The 18607-nt window shown below is 24.5% G+C and overlaps 1 protein-coding gene across 1 annotated transcript in view; it reads left to right on the forward strand.

Moving 5' to 3' along the window:
* The window catches only part of LOC117180738 (afadin-like), a 284255-nt gene that overhangs the window by 256938 nt on the left and 8710 nt on the right, over window positions 1-18607 (forward strand). Inside the window, exons 19-22 of the mRNA XM_033373229.1 lie at window positions 436-534; window positions 3486-3624; window positions 7513-7737; window positions 11156-12050. Coding sequence (XP_033229120.1) covers window positions 436-534; window positions 3486-3624; window positions 7513-7737; window positions 11156-12050 — 1358 coding nt within the window. The remainder of the gene's footprint in view (window positions 1-435; window positions 535-3485; window positions 3625-7512; window positions 7738-11155; window positions 12051-18607) is intronic.

An 18607-nucleotide genomic window follows, 5' to 3' on the forward strand; every position in this document is an offset into this window, starting at 1 on the left:
GAATTTTATTATCCGGAAATTTTATCATTCAGGAATTTTATTACTCGGTAATTTTACAATTGCGGAAATTTCATTATTTGAAATTTTTATTATGCAGGAACTTTCCAATTCGGGAAATTTATTATTCGGAAACTTTTCAGTTCGTGAATTTTTATTATCCGGAAATGCTATTATTCAGGAAATTTATTATTCGGGAATTTTCCAATTCGGGAATTTTACAATCAGGAATTTTATTTTTCGGAATTTTTCAGTCGTCCCCCACTAGTTTATATCGATAAAAATACGAAATTTACAATAATTTTACATTATATTTTGAGATTGATTTAAAAACCTTAAAATCATCGCATGTCTGCACGTTACGTGTAATGATTGTTAGCTTTCGGCATGTTGAGGCATTAACCCAATGCATTTTTTGTGCATCATGTGCATCCACAGGACCCAGACGCATGAGTGAACGTGATTTACCGTCACGTCTAGGACACGATCCGCATCCCCAACAAATCCATAGCAGCAAGTCTGTCCCAGCCCTGCATAGTAAGTAAACAATTTTCGAGAAAAAAATCCTTTTCGAAAAGAAAAAAGCTTTTTTAGCTAATGCTTTCAGCAATTAGTCTATTCACCGCCGACTTACGTTTCAATTTTAATGTTATGTCTCCTCAAAGATTGTCTCTTGTTATAGCTTTTTGTGTTGTCCTGCAAATACCCCAGGGATAATTTTTTATTTTAGTTTTTTCACTATTTTATATTGCACAATCTGCAACTTTTACACAATTTTCTTTTCTTTAGGTATAATCTATAAAGCACTGGTTCTGTTCTTCTGTCATTTTAAGAGAAATTCGATGTTATTGTTGTTTACAGGGTTGCTACAAATTTCAGGGAATTTTGGTAAGTCAGGGAATGTCAAGGACCAAATAAAGGAATCAGGGAATTTTCGGTAAACTGAATTTGAAGTTAGGGGTCATCCATGTTTGAAAATTTAACTATTTTGTTAAAAGTCCATTTTATTTGGTTGAAAATTATTATTTTCCAATGAAAATTTAACAATTCTATTTTAAGTTACATTTTTTCTAGTTGATAATCTAAATATTTGATTGTATATTCATGTATTTTTTTACACGCCTTTTTTTATATAAAAGTGATCTCATTAGATGAAACTTCATCTTCTTAGTTGAAAATTTACTGAATTTAAAATTATTGTTTGAATTTAAAATAATAAATGAACAAAATTTTCATCCGGAACTATATTTTTATCAATTGTTATTTTAAACTCAAACAATAAATTCAGAAAATTTAGGCTGTAAATTTTATTTTTAATACGAATGTTTGATCATTTTATCTTTAATAAATAAATAATACTTATAAAAAAAATTAATTTTTACATACTTGATTAAAACTTTATTAAACTCTAGTTTTGCAGAAAACGGATATGTTTTAGTTGAAAATTCATTTTTTTTTGTGGTTGAAAATGAAATTGTTCACGTTGAAAATTCATCTATTGATGACAAAATTTAATTTGTTGGAAATTCATATTTTTTGTTAGTAATTTAATCTGCTTGGTTTAAAATTCATCTGATTATCTGAAAATTTAATTATTTAAAAAAATACATTTTGTTTAAATAAAGATTAATTTTTTTAATTGAATATTTAACTATTGTATTTTAAGTTGAAAATTCTTTTTTAGTAGAAAAGTAATCTCATTAGATGAAACTTCATCTTTTTATTTCAAAATTAATTTCTTTGGTCGAAAAGTTTACTATTGTATTTTTGATTAAAAATGGATCTTTTTTTAGTCGAAAATTGATACATTCAGTTGAAAATTTGTGTTTTTGGTTCAACTCATCTGTTTTTGATAAAAAATTATTCTATTTTTTGCTGGAAATACCAAATATTACATTTTTCTGTGAGAATTCATTTTTGTTGTTGTTAAAGTTTCATCTCTGATTGCAAATTTAACTATTTTGTCCAACATTTTTTTTATGTTCGAAATAATTGTTTAACTTAAAATTGATATTTTTTCATTGAAAATTCATGTATTTTGTTGAAAATTCTCTTTTTTTCAAGAAAAGTAATCTCATAAAATGATACTTCATCTTTTTAATTCAAAAATCATTTCTTTGGCTGAAAATTTGTATTTTGGGGTAAAGAATTTATCTTTTTGGTTGCAAATTAAGCTACTCTGTTGTTTTAAAATTATACTTTTAGTTTAGGAATTCAACTTTTTTATTCTTTTTGGTTGTAAATTCATTTATCTTGTTTAAAATTCATCTTCTTTGGATCGAAAGTTAAATTATTTTGGTAGAAAATTATTTTAACAATCTTATAAACTGTAAAATTGTACAAAATTGATTTTCTTGGATAATAATTTACCTCTTTGGTTGAAAATTTAATTTATTGGTTAGAAATTCATCTATTTGTTTGGGTAGACAATTTATATTTTTGTTAAAAAATCTAAATATTTTGATGTTTAAAAATCATATTTTCAGTTTAAAAAATCAACTGTTTTGTAGAAAATGATTTTTTTTAGTTTCAAATTCATTTCTCTTGTTTAAAACTTGATTTTTATTGAAAATTATTTTTTTAGCATCAAAATGCAAAAATTTTATCGGAAATTAACTTTTTTGTTAATATTTATGTTTTTGGGTTGCAAACTAAACTGTTCTGTAAGAAAATCCATTCTTTTGGCTTGAAAAATCTTATTTTTTGGTGGAACTCAACAGTTTTTTAATAAAAAATTATGATACTTTTTTCTTGAAATATCAAATATTACATTTTTCTTTTAGTATTCATTTTTTGGGTTGAAGATTCATCTCTTTGATTGAAAATTTAACTATTATGTTGAAAACTCGTTTTTTTCTTCGGTTGAAAATTCGACTTTTCTCGTAGAAAACTAATCTTTTTATTTGAAAATTCATCTTTTTCGTGTAAAATTCTTGTTGAAAATTAGTTTTTTTGTGCAAAACAATTTTTTAACTTATAGTTTATCTTTTTTTATTTGAAACTTCATCTATTTTCTTGAAAATTTGTCTTTTCGGGTACAAAATTGATTTTCTTGGATAATAATTCATCTCTAGTTGAAAATTCAATGCAATAAATATGGATGTACTAATTTTTTTTTATCCACCCTCATAAGAAACAATAAGATTTTACCAAACTCCTCCCAAATCGTGTTACGTAATTTTTGGATGACCTCTAATAAAATTTGACATTGGTTACTAAAATTCATTAAAATAAATTTAAAAACAAACTTTTTTTCTTGCATTAACATTATTAATCTCCTAGGTGTAAGGTTGTTTTAATACCTTAAAAAAATATTTATAATGGTCAAGAAGAGTTGAAAATTGGCGAGGGAAAAGTGAGAGAATTTCGCAATTGGAATTTTGTAGCAACCCTAATATAATTGATTATTTATTTATTTATTTGAAGCTGATTTAATATTAAATTTGTAAAGCGGAAAAATGGAGGATAATTAAAATTGAATTGTGCAGATGTAGGAACAGAGGGAAAACAGCAACATGAAGTTTTCGGTCCTGGATATAGCAGAGCGTCTTCCAGTAATAGCGTTACTCCACCCGTTCAACCTCCACCCATGCCGGCCATGAATGGTGCTACTTCTTTACGATCACGGTAATTATATTAAAATTTTATTTTAATTGTTTAATTTTATTTTTAAATGTATTTAAATTAATTTATCGATTTTTATTATTTGAGTCTCTGGAAATGTTATAAAAATAAAAAGTTAAGGGGATTAAAACGATTCGGATTTTCACCAGATCCATAATACGTCTGAAAAAATGCATTGTTTTATATCATATTTAAACCAAATAATCAAAAGGCAATCATTCTGGAGGGAACATCGCAATTTTTCGAAAAATGTTCTAGTTTTTTTTTTGTAATTAAAAATTAAGCGTCAGTTTGCGTCTGCAAAAATGTATCCCGGGCTGCAGTCACCCGATTTAGTTTTTTATCGAATAAAATCTGCAAGTAGAGTGATCGGAAATTTAATTTTAAGACCGGGAACTTCTGGTCGCAGAAAAATTAAAGTTTTTATCATTTTAATAATTTTTTTCGTTTAGAAAAGTGATTTCTACTTTATGTAGAGTCAGATATTCTTCAGATTATCTCAGTTAACTCTGATTAAATCATAATTTATTATTACATTTTTATTGTTTTCTCAAGGTTGATCATCGAATTCAGGGAATTTTATAAACTAATTATCTTTTTTATTTTGGGACAAGTTATTTCGGTAAAGAAATATAATTTCTTTTGGAACAGGGAATTTTTTACAAAGAATTATCATTCGGATTTAGAATTCTAGATAAAGAAAGTACTTCAAGTCGTTTTTAGAATAGAAGTAGTATTTCAAAGAAGAAATATTGCTAAATTATAATAGAAAATTTCGTTACATTGTTCGTTGTGAATTAATCTTTCTTTGGTTACAAATTCAACTTAGTAGTTGAAAATTAATCTCTGTCGTTCAAAATTCATTTTTTTTTTTGGCTGAAGATTCATCATTTTAATTGAAAATTCATTTCTGGTTGAAAATGTAACTACTACTTAGAACATAAATTTTTTAAAACTAAAAATTGATCTATTCCAGTAAAAAAGTCAACTATGTTCCTGAAAATCCGTTTTTTTGTTTGAAAATTTATCCTTTTTGGATAAACAAATATTTTATTGTAAAGGGATATTTTTTAACTTAGAGATGACACTATTTGTTTGAAAATTTATGTACTTTGTGAAAATATCGCCTGTTTATAAAAAAATAATCTTTATGGTTGAAAATGTCTTTTTTAAATTGAAAATTCTTCTTTTTCATTGAAAATTCAGATATATTGTTAAAAATCGATTTTTTTGTTGGCAAATTATCTGTTTTTTTTTGCAAGTTAATCTTTTTGTTTAAAAATACTTCTATCTGGTTAAAAATTAAATTATTACAGTTAAATATTTATCACCTTAGTTGAAAATTAATCTCTGTCGTTCAAAATTAATTTTTTTTTTTGGCTGAAGATTCATCATTTTAATTGAAAATTCATTTCTGGTTGAAAATGTAACTACTACTTAGAACATCAATTTTTTTAAACTAAAAATTGATCTATTCCAGTAAAAAATTCAACTATGTTCCTGAAAATCCGTTTTTTTGTTTGAAAATTTATCCTTTTTGGATAAAAATTCAAATATTTTATTGTAAAGGGATATTTCTTAACTCAGAGATGACACTATTTGTTTAAAAATTTATGTACTTTGTGAAAATATCGCCTTTTTGTAAAAAAAATAATCTTTATGGTTGAAAATGTCTTTTTTAAATTGAAAATTCTTCTTTTTCATTGAAAATTCAGATATATTGTTAAAAATCGATTTTTTTGTTGGCAAATTATCTGTTTTTTTTGCAAGTTAATCTTTTTGTTTAAAAATACTTCTGTCTGGTTAAAAATTAAATAATTACAGTTAAATATTTATCACCTTAGTTGAAAATTAATCTCTGTCGTTCAAAATTCATTTTTTTTTTGGCTGAAGATTCATCATTTTAATTGAAAATTAATTTCTGGTTGAAAATGTAACTATTACTTAGAACATCAATTTTTTAAAACTAAAAATTGATCTATTCCTGTAAAAAATTCAACTATGTTCCTGAAAATCCGTTTTTTTTTGTTTGAAAATTTATCCTTTTTGGATAAAAATTCAAATATTTTATTGTAAAGGGATATTTTTTAACTTAGAGATGACACTATTTGTTTGAAAATTTATGTACTTTGTGAAAATATCGCCTGTTTATAAAAAAATAATCTTTATGGTTGAAAATGTCTTTTTTAAATTGAAAATTCTTCTTTTTCATTGAAAATTCAGATATATTGTTAAAAATCGATTTTTTTGTTGGCAAATTATCTGTTTTTTTTTGCAAGTTAATCTTTTTGTTTAAAAATACTTCTATCTGGTTAAAAATTAAATTATTACAGTTAAATATTTACCACCTTAGTTTAAAATTAATCTATTCGATTGGAAATAAAAAAAGGCTTGATTGAAAGTTAAACTCTTTATTGAAAATTAGTTTTTTTAATAGAAGATTCATTATTTTAATTTAGAATTCATTTTTTTTGGTTCAAATATGAGTTATTTGATTGAACAATTATTCTTTCTTTGGATGAAAAGGATTTTTTTGCCAAAAATTTAAATATTTTGTTAAAAATTTGTTTCTTTTTTGGTTCAAAATTATTTTGTTTCTCAAACTAAAAATGTAACTAATTATTTAAGTTGAATTTTACAGAGTTTTAGATGAAAATTCATCTCTTTGGTTTAACATTCATTTTTTGACTAAAAAAATGTAATTATTCAATTTTTGGTTGTAAAATTATCTTTATTAGTTAGAAAATTTTTTAATTTATCTTTTTTTGGTAAAAATTGAGTCCTCTTCGTTGAAAATTTATCTTTTGGGTTAAAAATTAATGTATTTTGTTGAAAGTTCGTCTTTTTTCGTAGAGAATTTTTTTGTTTTGTTTAAATGAAACTAAATGATCGAAAATTATTCTGTTTCATTTAAGAATTCAAGTATTATGTAAAAAAAACTCGGCTTTTTTATTCAAACTTAAGTGGTTTTAATTTAAAATTAAAATTCTTTCTCAGTGAAATATAAAATATTACACTTTTTCTTGAAAATAAATGTTTTTAGCTTGAAAATTGAACTTCTGGGTTGAAAGAAGTCTTCTTTAAATTTCATTTTTTTTGGTAAAGATTTATAATTCTAGTTAAAAATTCTACTCTTTGATAAACAATTTTTGTATCTAAATATTTAACTATTTAATTTCTGGTTAAAGAAAAAGTTTTTTTTATTGTTCAATGTTTAAAAAAAATTAATCTGCTTAACTGAAAATTTAACTTATACCAATTGAATTTTCTAGAGTTTTAGTTGAAAATTCTTCTATTTGATTGAAAATAAATTATTCGAACTTAAAAATTGAATAGTTTTAAAGTTTTCATTGACAATATATATTTTATAGTAAAAATTATTCTTGTTGAAAATTCCACTATTTCAGTTGAAGATTCACTGTTAAATTGAAAACTCATATTTTTAGTTTAAACTTCAACTACTCCAGTTGAAGATTCAGCATTTTAGTTGAAAATTAATCAGTCAGGTTGAAAACTTTTTTTTTTTTTTTTAAATTTTGTCTACTAAAATTTTAAATATTCCATTTTTTGTTGGGAATTTATATTTTTTAGTGGAAAATCTAAGTATTTATTTCAAAATTAATTAGAATGAGGGTCATGAATGAAAATAACTGTTTGTGTTTAGCGGCAAAAATGAGTATGTTACTTTTAGCTGACCGGAAAAATTCAATAAACTTGACCGGGAAAAACCGGAATTATATTTTCGGAAAATCATTATTAATTATTTTTATTATTGTATTATATTAACTAGATCGGGTGACAAGAAAAATTTTCGAAAAAATCGCTTTGCGCCCTCCAGTCCTGAAAAAATTATTTAAAATGTGATCACTATTTTCTTTTTTGAAAAAACAGGTCGAGTCACAATCTCCATGATCCAATGAGAGCTAGCGCTTTACCGCCCTCGGGCCTTGTTGCCAGACAACAGTCCTCTCCCAATTTAAATCCAAATCAAATGCACCCTCAAAACAATCTTCAAGGAAATGAGGCTGAAAGATTTTACCAAAATTTGAGTGTTTACCGAACTCAAGACCCTACAATGAAACAACAACCGAGTCCTCCACAGCCTTTGGATGAGAGGTAATTTTCAAAATCTTGTTTCCATCAGTGTGGCCGCTGGACCGGGAAACATTAAAAACCGGAAATTTCATGAGACCCGGAAAAAATAATTTTTAGAATGAAAAATCTGTCCAACTTTGATTTCAACCGTTTTTTAAATAATTATTTGAATTGTCATCTCTTTCATTTATTATATTATTTATTTTAGAATGCTTAATTGAAAATCTTTCACTTTTAAAATTTTCCATTTTAGATTTTTAAATTTTAACCGTACATTTTAATTTAAAGAATTCTTAAATTCAGTTTCAAAGACTTAAACAATTAAAAATGATAAGCCTTTGAAATAGAAAATTCTGGATAAAAAACATCTCCAACTGATATTGTTTTTAAAAATTGAACTGTACTTTAAGATTTAAAAAATAAATAATAATTTATTTTACGAGTTGATTCGTGATCAGTTTACAATTTTAGAATTTCCAATTTTTAACTTTAAAAATTAAACTTTTTCAATTGGAGAGTCTCATTAGTTAAACAAAAATTTTTCAGTTTTAAAATAACTTCGAAATAAAATATTCATAATTTAAATTTCAAGTATTTCAGTCTATAAATGTCAATTTTGAAACCATTGAATTTCAAATTTTTTAACTAAGAAAAAGAACAATTACTTAGTATTTAGAAGTATCTGACTGTTTATTTAATATAAGTAATTATGAAATAAATATTCAAAACTGAAAAAAAAATTAAAATTTGAGAGTTGCAATTTTAATTGCTCTTAAAAAAAATTAATTTGTAAATTAAATTCTTGAATTTAGCTGTATAAATTCAACACCTATTGTTCTTTAAAAAAATTTGAGTAAGTTAGAGATATAACTAGAAATCTCAAAAAAAAGCAAAATTACTTTCCTTGACAAACTGAAAATGATTTTTTATTTTGAAAAATTAATTTCAAGAGAATATTTTAAAAGATTTAGAAATATGTAGAAAATCAATGTGGAAGTTGTTTAGAATTTTTTTTATTTTACGGGATTTAAAAAAAATTGTAGGACAAATTTGAGAAAAATACGAATCCAGATGAATTTTCAAGCTCTACAAAAAGAGAAATTTTAACAAAATTAAGTAAATGTTTAACTAATTAGTTGAATTTTGAAACCAAAAAAGATCAGTCATTAACCAAAAATGAAATAGTTCAATTTTGAGATAAAAAATGAATTTTTAACAACAAAAAATTAATTTTCAGTAGTTCAATCTTTAACCAGAGATAAATTTTCCACTAAAATTATGAATCTCGAACAAAAAATTTAATAGGTGATATTAAAAAAAAAAATAATTAAAAGCAGTGGAATTAATTTTAAAAATGTGAATTTTCAACATAATACGTAAATTTTTGACAAAGAGTAGTTTTGTAGTAATATAGACGAATTTATGAACAAAATACATGCATTTTGAATCAAATAGTTGAATTTTAAACTAAACAAGATAAATTGTCAATCCAAAAATGTGAATTTTCTAGAAAAAATTTGATTTAAAATTATACAATCTATTTTTTAACCACAAAGATGCATTTTGAACTAAAAAAAAGATAAAAATTCTACAAAAAAAGAGGAATTCTCAAACTAAAAGGATGACTTTTCAACAAAATAATACAAATTTAAACTAAATAATACTATTTTAAAAAATAATCATTTTTAACCTGAAATTTAATATTAGACACTTCTTGCTGAAAGGAATGAACTTAAAATCTGCATTTTTAATAAATATTGAAGTTGACAAATAGCTATTTAAATAATATACTTATATTTCTAATAAATAAATATTTTTTATTTGTTTTTACTGATTTGTAGACTAAAAATTATAAAAAATGAACGTCGAAGGTTTTAAGGATTTTTTTCTTAGTTTCGCAGGATTTAGAAAAAAATGTTAACGACAAATTTGAGAAAAAATTCGAATTGTTTAAAAAGACTTTCAGAAGTTTTGAATTTTACTTAAATAATTTAAAATATGGAAAAATCTAAAATAACAAGTAGACGTTTCAAAACTTTGAAATACAATTTTGAAGTATTGTATACATTTTTAAACTATTTGAAATAAAAATAATTTAATTTTTAATTTAAGAAATGTTCAGTTTATAAAAAAAATCAAACGTTCAGTTTTTAATGATTCTGGCTTAAAATTATCCAAAATGATATGATTAAAAAAAAGAAGATTAATTCATTAATTCTTCAATTTAGAGCATTTTAAATTTTATTTATTTATTTTTTATTACTGCAAATGGAAAAGTGTTTAGCTTTAGAGTTCGATTTTTTTATAATTTTATTGACCGTCAAACATGTTTGCGAACAGCGAAAAAAACTGGGAAATGACCACCAATTTTTTTCTTTGATTAAAACAGCCACCCTGTCTTCTTTTTTTAAAGAATTCCTCTTTCCCGTGTTTTTAATAAAATTACACTTTTTCTTGTTTTTTCAATTAACAGAATCCAATAAGAAAATCCAAATATTTTTTTCTGAAATTTTTTTAGCTGAAAAGTCTACTATTACATTTTTGGTTTAGAATTAATCTATTTTGATTTAATATTTAATTGTTCCTCCTATTGTTAAAAGTTTTAAATTTAATTATTTAAATGTTGTTTAGGAAATTAGCCGTTTTTGGTTGGATACAACTATTTTTTATTTAAAATTACAGAGGAACCGCTGGACCGGGAAACAGGAAAATGACAGTGAATTTATTTTTTAACCGGGAATTTTACAAATTTTTAGAAAAAAAAAATCTGTCCAGTCTTGATTTCAACGGAAAATCTTTTACTTAAAAAATTTTTATTTTTAAGCGTAAATTCGGAATTTAATGATTTTTAAAATGCTGTATTGAAGACTTAAACAATTAAAAATTAAAAGCGTTTGATGTTGAACATTGTTGGTAATAAATTTTTTTTTAATATCTGTAAAAATAAATAAAGATTTTTTTTCAATTGAACTATAGTTTAAGTATTACAAAGTAAACAACATTTGATTTGACAAAACGATTTTAAATCCGTTCAAAATTTAAGAAAGGTCAGATTTTAACGTTACAAATTAAAGGTTTCAATTCAAAAGTCTTAAAAATTAAAAAAAATGTAAACGTCTGACTTAAACTTTATAAACTATTTTCAACTCTAAAATAACTTCATAATAATATATTCGTAATTAAATAGAAAGCCTGAAATCATTCAAATGTTGAAAATGTTTTAAACTTTGAATTTTACAGGTTTAATTGTTGCATTTAAAAAATGTTTAATTTTTGAGTTTAATTTTTTTAAATTTAATTTTCAGTTTTTTTAACTTCAAATGGAAAAATGTTTAGCTTTACAGTTAAAATTCTTTTTGCTGACCGTGAAAAATGTTTGCGAATCGGGAATTTTTTTCTTCGATTAAAACGGAACACAAAAATCCAATTAATTTTGCAGAAATTCCCTGCACGCCCAGAAGAGTCTGAGAGGTTCTCAAAGTTCCCTAAACCGACCAGCCGTCGATATAAATCAAGGAAGGGACAGACCAATATCCGCCTATATTCCGCAAGGCCAACAACAAGCCTACGGTGTCAATCAAATGCAGCATCAGGGACCACCGCCAAGATCTCAGTCCTCCAGGGACATAATAAGACAGGAAGCGAAACTCCAGGAAATGCAGGAAGAAGTCCGAAGACGCGAATTGCGAGGAGGGCCTCCAATCACGAACCAGTATCGGCCGAGCGCTTACAATGTGCGACCAATGACATCAGCACAAGCTGCGAACTCCATTCGCCAGTCTCGACCTGCCGGATCCACTCCGAATCTGGGACCAACTTCCCCGACCTACAGTGCTCGACAATTGCCTCCAGGTTACGGATACACCGAGCCACAATATAACCAGAACCAGTTTGTCAAGCAGCTCCCTAACCAGTATGGTATGATTCCAAAGGGGAAGAGTGAAATGACGCGAGGACAAGGTGACTCGAGGGAATTCGTCCAGGATCCGCCAAGACAGGATCCGCCAAGACAGGATCTGCCAAGACAGGATCTGCCAAGACAGGATCTGCCAAGACAGGATCTGCCAAGACAGGATCCTAACAGGCATTTTATGGAACAGAGGCAGTATGGACATCCACAGAATGGAGGACCTTACTCGAATGGACCAACAGAGTTGAGAAATGATCAGTATTCTGGCGAGGGAGGGAGAATCCAGAATGGAGGCGAGGGTGCTAATTTGGGAACTGAAATTCTACCTTCCAGGCCAATGCTTCCGGAAGATAGTTACCGGGAAAGTCCTCCACCTCCTCCGCCGAATACTTCGACTCATCCCTTGTACAGCAAGCAACCTGATGCGAGGTTTGTTCAATTTTCATATTTTAAGTGCCTTAGTAATTTATATTAAATTTATTTTTTTTTTTTTCAAACGATTTTGCTACTATTTCGAGAAAAAAATGACACTAAAGACACTATTTTCCTATAATTGTCCGGAAATATAATTATTTTATTACTTTCCCTGGAAAAATATTTGGGGAATTCTTCTCCATCTCAACGATTCAAAACATGACGGAACAATATGAATTCTCAAGAAAAAATCTAACAGTTGATATTTTAACGAGAATATTTTCATTTAAAGCAAAAATAGATGAATTTTTCCAAAAAAAAGCCTGAATTTTCAACCAAGAAAGTTTAATTTTCAACAAAACAGATGATTTTTCAAAAAAGAGGATTAATTTTCTCCTAAAAAGAATTAATTGTCAACAAAATACGTAGATTTGTAACCTAATAGTTGAATTTTCTACCAATAAGATTGATTTTTTAACAGAACAAAAGAATTTTTTCCATAAAATACATTAATTTTTAAACAACTAGTTAAATTTGCAACGAAGACGATTAATTTTCTATCAAAAAAGACAAATTTTAAAGATATTACATAAATTTTTAACTAAATATTTTAGACAATGGACGTTATGGTAGCCTAAATTTTCTTTGATTAATTTTTATTTCAAAACATTTTCACCTAATTTTAAGGAAAGTTAATTTTCTATAAAACGGTTTAATTTTTCAAACAATAGGTAAATTTTCAAGCCTAAAATTGAATATTTTTTCTAAAAGATTAAGTTTCTACTAAAAAATACGAATTCACAACAAAATATATAATTTTTTTGACCAATTAATTGAATTTTCCGCCAAGAACATTTTTTTTTTACCAAGAAAGACTAATTTCAAACCAATTTCATACATTTTCAACTAAATTTCTACAAAACAATTTACTTTTCTAGCAATTTGTTGAATTTTCAAACCAAAACGACGAATTTTCTACAAATCAGTTGGATTTTCAACAACCAAAAATTAACTTTTAACCGAGCAGTCAAGTCTTCTGCCAAATTTTTAAATCCTTCACCAAATACATGAATTTTCAACCAAAAAATATAAATTCTCAATGAAAAATTTAATAGTTGATATTATTTCGAGCATAATTCTTTTTTATAATTAAGTCATTCACAAAAAAAATGGTAAATTTTATTTAAATTTTTGAATGATAAATAAATTTTTTTCAATAATTGAATTATTGAAACAATAGTTGATATTATTGCAACCATAACCTATTTTTATTTTAAATTATAAGCACAGTTGAATTCAACCAAAAAATACGAATTTTGAACAAAATCAGATTAATTGTCTACCAAAATCTTTTTTTAATTTTTAACAATAAAAAAATGAGATTTTATACCAAGTTATATAAATTTTGAAACGAAAAAGTCGAATTTTAAACCGTGAATGAAAAAATGTATCCACTAAATTGTTGAATTTTCAATCCAAAAAGACGAATTTTCTAAAAAAAATTTGTATTTTCAAACCGAATATATGAATTTTAAATAATGAAGTTACTTTTTCACCACATACATAAACTTTTAACCAAAATAGCTGAATAATTCCCAACGAAAAATGTAATAGCTGATTTTATTTCAACCATAAAATATTTAAATTTATTTTGAATTTTATACCAAGTTTTTTACAAAAAGAGATACATTTTAAAAGGAAAAAGCCGAATTTTGAGCCAAAAGTTAAAAAAAGAATTTCCACTCAATTGTTACATTTTTAAGCCAAAAAGAAGAATTTTCTAAAAAAAAAAGTTGCATTTTCAAACTAAAATATTAATTTTCTATAAAAAAAAGATACTATTTAACCAAATTAGTTGAACTTTCTACCAAAATAATTTAATATTTCGCAAAATACATTAATTTTTAACCAAAGTAGATGAATTGTCAACGAAAAATATAATTGTTGATATTATTTGAACCATAAAATATTTTGATTTTAAATCGAACGCAGTATAATGCTACCAAAAAGAGGAATTTAAAAAAAGAATAGCTGAATCGTCAACCAAATCAGATTAAATTTTTATCGAAGTAGTTGAATTATTAATAAAAAAAAAAGTTACTTTTCAACCAAATAGTTGAAATTTGCACTGAAATAGTTAATTTTTTAACAAAATACATGAATTATCAACGAAATAATTTAATTTTCTACAAAAAAAAAAGACGAATTAAAAACAAAACAGTTGAATTTATATCAAAATACATGAATTGTCAACGATATCAAATTTTCAACAACAAAAAAAAGAATTTAATTATATCTGAAACACAGTTTAATTCAACTAAAACAAAAGAATTTAAAAAAAGGTGAGTAATCATCCAAATCAGATTAATTATCTGCCGAAATGGGTGAATTTTCAATAAAAAATGTACATTTCAACGAAATAGTGCAAATTTATACCGAAAGAGTTGAATTTTTAACAAAATACATTAATTATCAACGAAGTTATTAAATTTTCAACCAAAAAATACAAATTTTTTAAAAAATAGCAGAATCCTTAACCAAATCAGATTAATTTTCTACCAAAATAGTCGAATTTTCAATAAGAAAAGTTAATTTCCGCCAAAATATTTGCATTTTTATCTTAATACATGAATTTTCAACGAAATAATAAAATTGCCAGCCAAAAAAAAAGAATTTAATTTTAAATCAAACACAGTTTAATTCAACTAAAACAGACGAATTAAAAGAACAAGCTGAAGCCTCATTCAAATTAGATTAATTTCCTATCGAAATAATTGAATTTTCAATAAAAAATGTACTTGTCACCAAAATAGTTTAATTTTTAACGAAATACATAAATTGCCAAGGAACTATTTAAATTTTCAACAAAAAAAATTTTAATTTTAAATCAAACATAGTTTAACTTAACAAAAAAAAGACGATTAAAAAAAAGTAGCTGAATCCTCAACCAAATGAGATTAACTTCCTACCGAAATAGTGGAATTTTCAATTAAAAAATGTACTTTTCAACCAAATAGTTGAATTTTTAACAAAATATATGAATTATTAACGAAGTAATTTAATTTTCAACAAAAAAGAGGAATTTAAAAAAAGAATAGCTGAATCCTCAACCAAATAAGATAAATTTTCTATTAAAATAGTTGAATTTTTAATAGAAAAATTTAATTTTCAACTAAATAGTAGAACTTTTCACCAAAATAGTTTAATTTTTAACGAAATACATAAATTGCCAAGGAACTATTTAAATTTTCAACAAAAAAAATTTAATTTTAAATCGAACATAGTTTAACTTAACAAAAAAAAAGACGATTAAAAAAAAGTAGCTGAATCCTCAACCAAATGAGATTAACTTCCTACCGAAATAGTGGAATTTTCAATTAAAAAATGTACTTTTCAACCAAATAGTTGAATTTTTAACAAAATATATGAATTATTAACGAAGTAATTTAATTTTCAACAAAAAAGAGGAATTTAAAAAAAGAATAGCTGAATCCTCAACCAAATAAGATAAATTTTCTATTAAAATAGTTGAATTTTTAATATAAAAATTTAATTTTCAACTAAATAGTAGAACTTTTCACCAAAATAGTTGAATTGTCAACGAAGTAATTAAATTAAAAAAAAAAAAGAATTTAATTTGAAATCGAACACAGTTTAATTCAACCAAAACAGACGAATTAAAAAAAATGTGAATCCTAAATCAAATTAAACTTATTTTCTATCGAAATAGTTGAATTTTTGTTAAAAAGGTCACTTTTCACAAAAATATAAAAAATTTGCACCGAAATGGTTGAATTTTAAACAAAATACATTAATTATCAACGAAGAAATTAATTTTTAAACAAAAAAGATGAATTTCCATAAAGAAATAGCCTAATCCTCAACAAGATTAATTTTCTACCAAAATAGTCGAATTTTCAATTAAAAAAAGTTAGTTTCCGCCAAAATAGTTGCATTTTTATCAAAATACATGAGCTCTAAAAGAAATGATAAAATTGTCAGCCAAAAAAAGAATTTAATTTTAAATCAAACATAGTTTAATTCGACTAAAACAGGCGAATTAAAAAAAAAGCTGAATCCTCATTCAAATTAGATAAATTAAATTAGATAAAAAATTTATTTTTCAACGAAGTAGTTTAAATTTGCACCGAAATAGTTGAATTCTGAACAAAATACATGAACTATCAACGAAGTTATTAAATTTTCAACCAAAAAATACGAATTTTTTAAAAAATAGAAGAATCCTCAACCAAATCAGATTAATTTTCTACCAAAATAGTCGAGTTTTTAATAAAAAAAGTAAATTTTCCCCAAAATAGTTGCATTTTTATAAAAATACATGATTTTTCATCGAAACTTGAAAATTTTCAACCAAAAAAGAATTTAATTTTAAATCAGCTTTATTCAACAAAAATAGGCGAATTAAAAATATAGCTGAATCCTCAACCAAATGAAATTAATTTTCTACCGAAATAGTTGAATTTTTAATAAAAAATGTACTTTTTCAACTAAATAGTTGAACTTTTCACCAAAATGGTAGAATTGTCAATGAAGTTATTCAATTTTCAACCAAAAAATACAAATTAAAAAAAATAGCAGAATCCTGAAACAAATCATTATTTTTTACCAAAATTGTCGAATTGTCAATAAAAAAGTAAATTTCCGCCAAAATAGTTAAATTTTTAACAAAATGCATGAATTGTCAAACATTTCACATTTTTAACCAAAAAAGAATTTAATTTTAAATCAAACGCAGTTTAATTTAACTAAAACAGACGAATTTAAAAAAAAAATTGCTGAATCCTCATCCAAATTAGATTAATTTTCTATCGAGATAGTTGAATTTTCAATAAAAAGATTACTTTCCACCAAAATAGTTTTATTTTTAGTGGAATTTTCAATAAAAAATGTACTTTTCAACGAAATAGTTTAAATTTTCATCGAAATATTTGAATTCTGAACAAAATGCATGAATTATCAACGAAGTTATTAAATTTTCAACCAAAATGGACGAATTTAAAAAAAGTAAGATTAATTTTCTATAAAAATAGTTGAATTTTCAATTTAAAAAAATACATTTTTCAACTAAATAGTTGAACTTTCCATAAAAATATTTAAATTGCCAATGAAGTTATTCAATTTTCAACCAAAAAATAGAATTTAAATAAAAAAAGCTGAATCCACAATCAAATGAGATTACTTTTCTACCAAACTAGTCGAATTGTCAATAAAAAAGTGGATTTTCGCTAAAATAGTTGCATTTTTATCAAAATACATGAATTGTCAACGAAATAATACAATTTTCAAAAAGAAAAAGAATTTAATTTTAAATCAAACACAGTTTAATTCAACCAAAACAGACGAATTTAAAAAAAAACTGAATTCGTCAATCAAATGAGATTAATTTTCTATCGAAATAGTTGAATTTTCAAAAACAAGTTATTTTTCAACTACATAGATGAACTTTTCACCAGAATAGATGAATTGTCAATGATGTTACTGAATTATCAACAAAAAAATAGGAATTTTCAAAAAAAAATAGCTGAATCCTCAACCAAATTTGATTAATTTTCTATTAAAATAGTTGAATTGTCAATGAAGTTATTGAATTTTTAACCAAAAAATAGGAATTTATAAAAAAACTGAATCCTCAACCAAATTTGATTAATTTTTTATTAAAATAGTTGAATTTTAACTAAAAAAAGTTACGTTTTAACCAAATAGTTGAACTTTCCACCAAAATAGTTGAATTGTCAATGAATGTATTTAATTTTCAACCAAAAAATAGGAATTTTAAAAAAGATAACTTAATCCTCAACCAAATGAAATTAATTTTCTGCCACCATAGTTGAATTTTCAATAAAAAATGTACTTTTCAACGAAATAGTGAAAATTTGCACCGAAAGAGTTGAATTTTTAACAAAATACATGAATTGTCAACCAAATAGTAAAATTTTCAAAAAGAAAAAGAATTCAATTTTAAATCAAACACAGTTTAATTCAACCAAAACAGACGAATTAAAAAAAAACTGATTCCTCAATCAATTGAGATTAATTTTCTATCGAAATAGTTGAATTTTCAAAAAAAAAAAGTTATTTTTCAACTATATAGATGAACTTTTCACCAGATTAGTTGAATTGTCAATGAAGTTACTGAATTTTCAACAAAAAATAGCTGAATCCTCAACCAAATTTGATTAAATTTCTATTAAAATAGTTGAATTTTAACTAAAAAAGTTACTTTTTAACCAAATAGTTGAACTTTCCACCAAAATAGTTGAATTGGCAATGGAGTTATTGAATTTTTAACCAAAAAATAGGAATTTATAAAAAAAACTGAATCCTTAACAAAATGAAATTAATTTTCTATCAAGGTAGTTGAATTTTTAATAAGAAAAAGTTAGTTTTTAACCAAATAGTTGAACTTTTCACCAAAATAGTTGAATTTTAAACAAAATACATTGAACTGTCAACGAAATTAATTCAACCAAAAAAGACGAATTTTCAAAAAAAAAAGTTATTTTTCAACTATATAGATGAACTTTTCACCAGATTAGTTGAATTGTC

Source organism: Belonocnema kinseyi, chromosome 9, assembly GCF_010883055.1.
Source record: "Belonocnema kinseyi isolate 2016_QV_RU_SX_M_011 chromosome 9, B_treatae_v1, whole genome shotgun sequence".
Taxonomy (NCBI): domain Eukaryota; kingdom Metazoa; phylum Arthropoda; class Insecta; order Hymenoptera; family Cynipidae; genus Belonocnema; species Belonocnema kinseyi.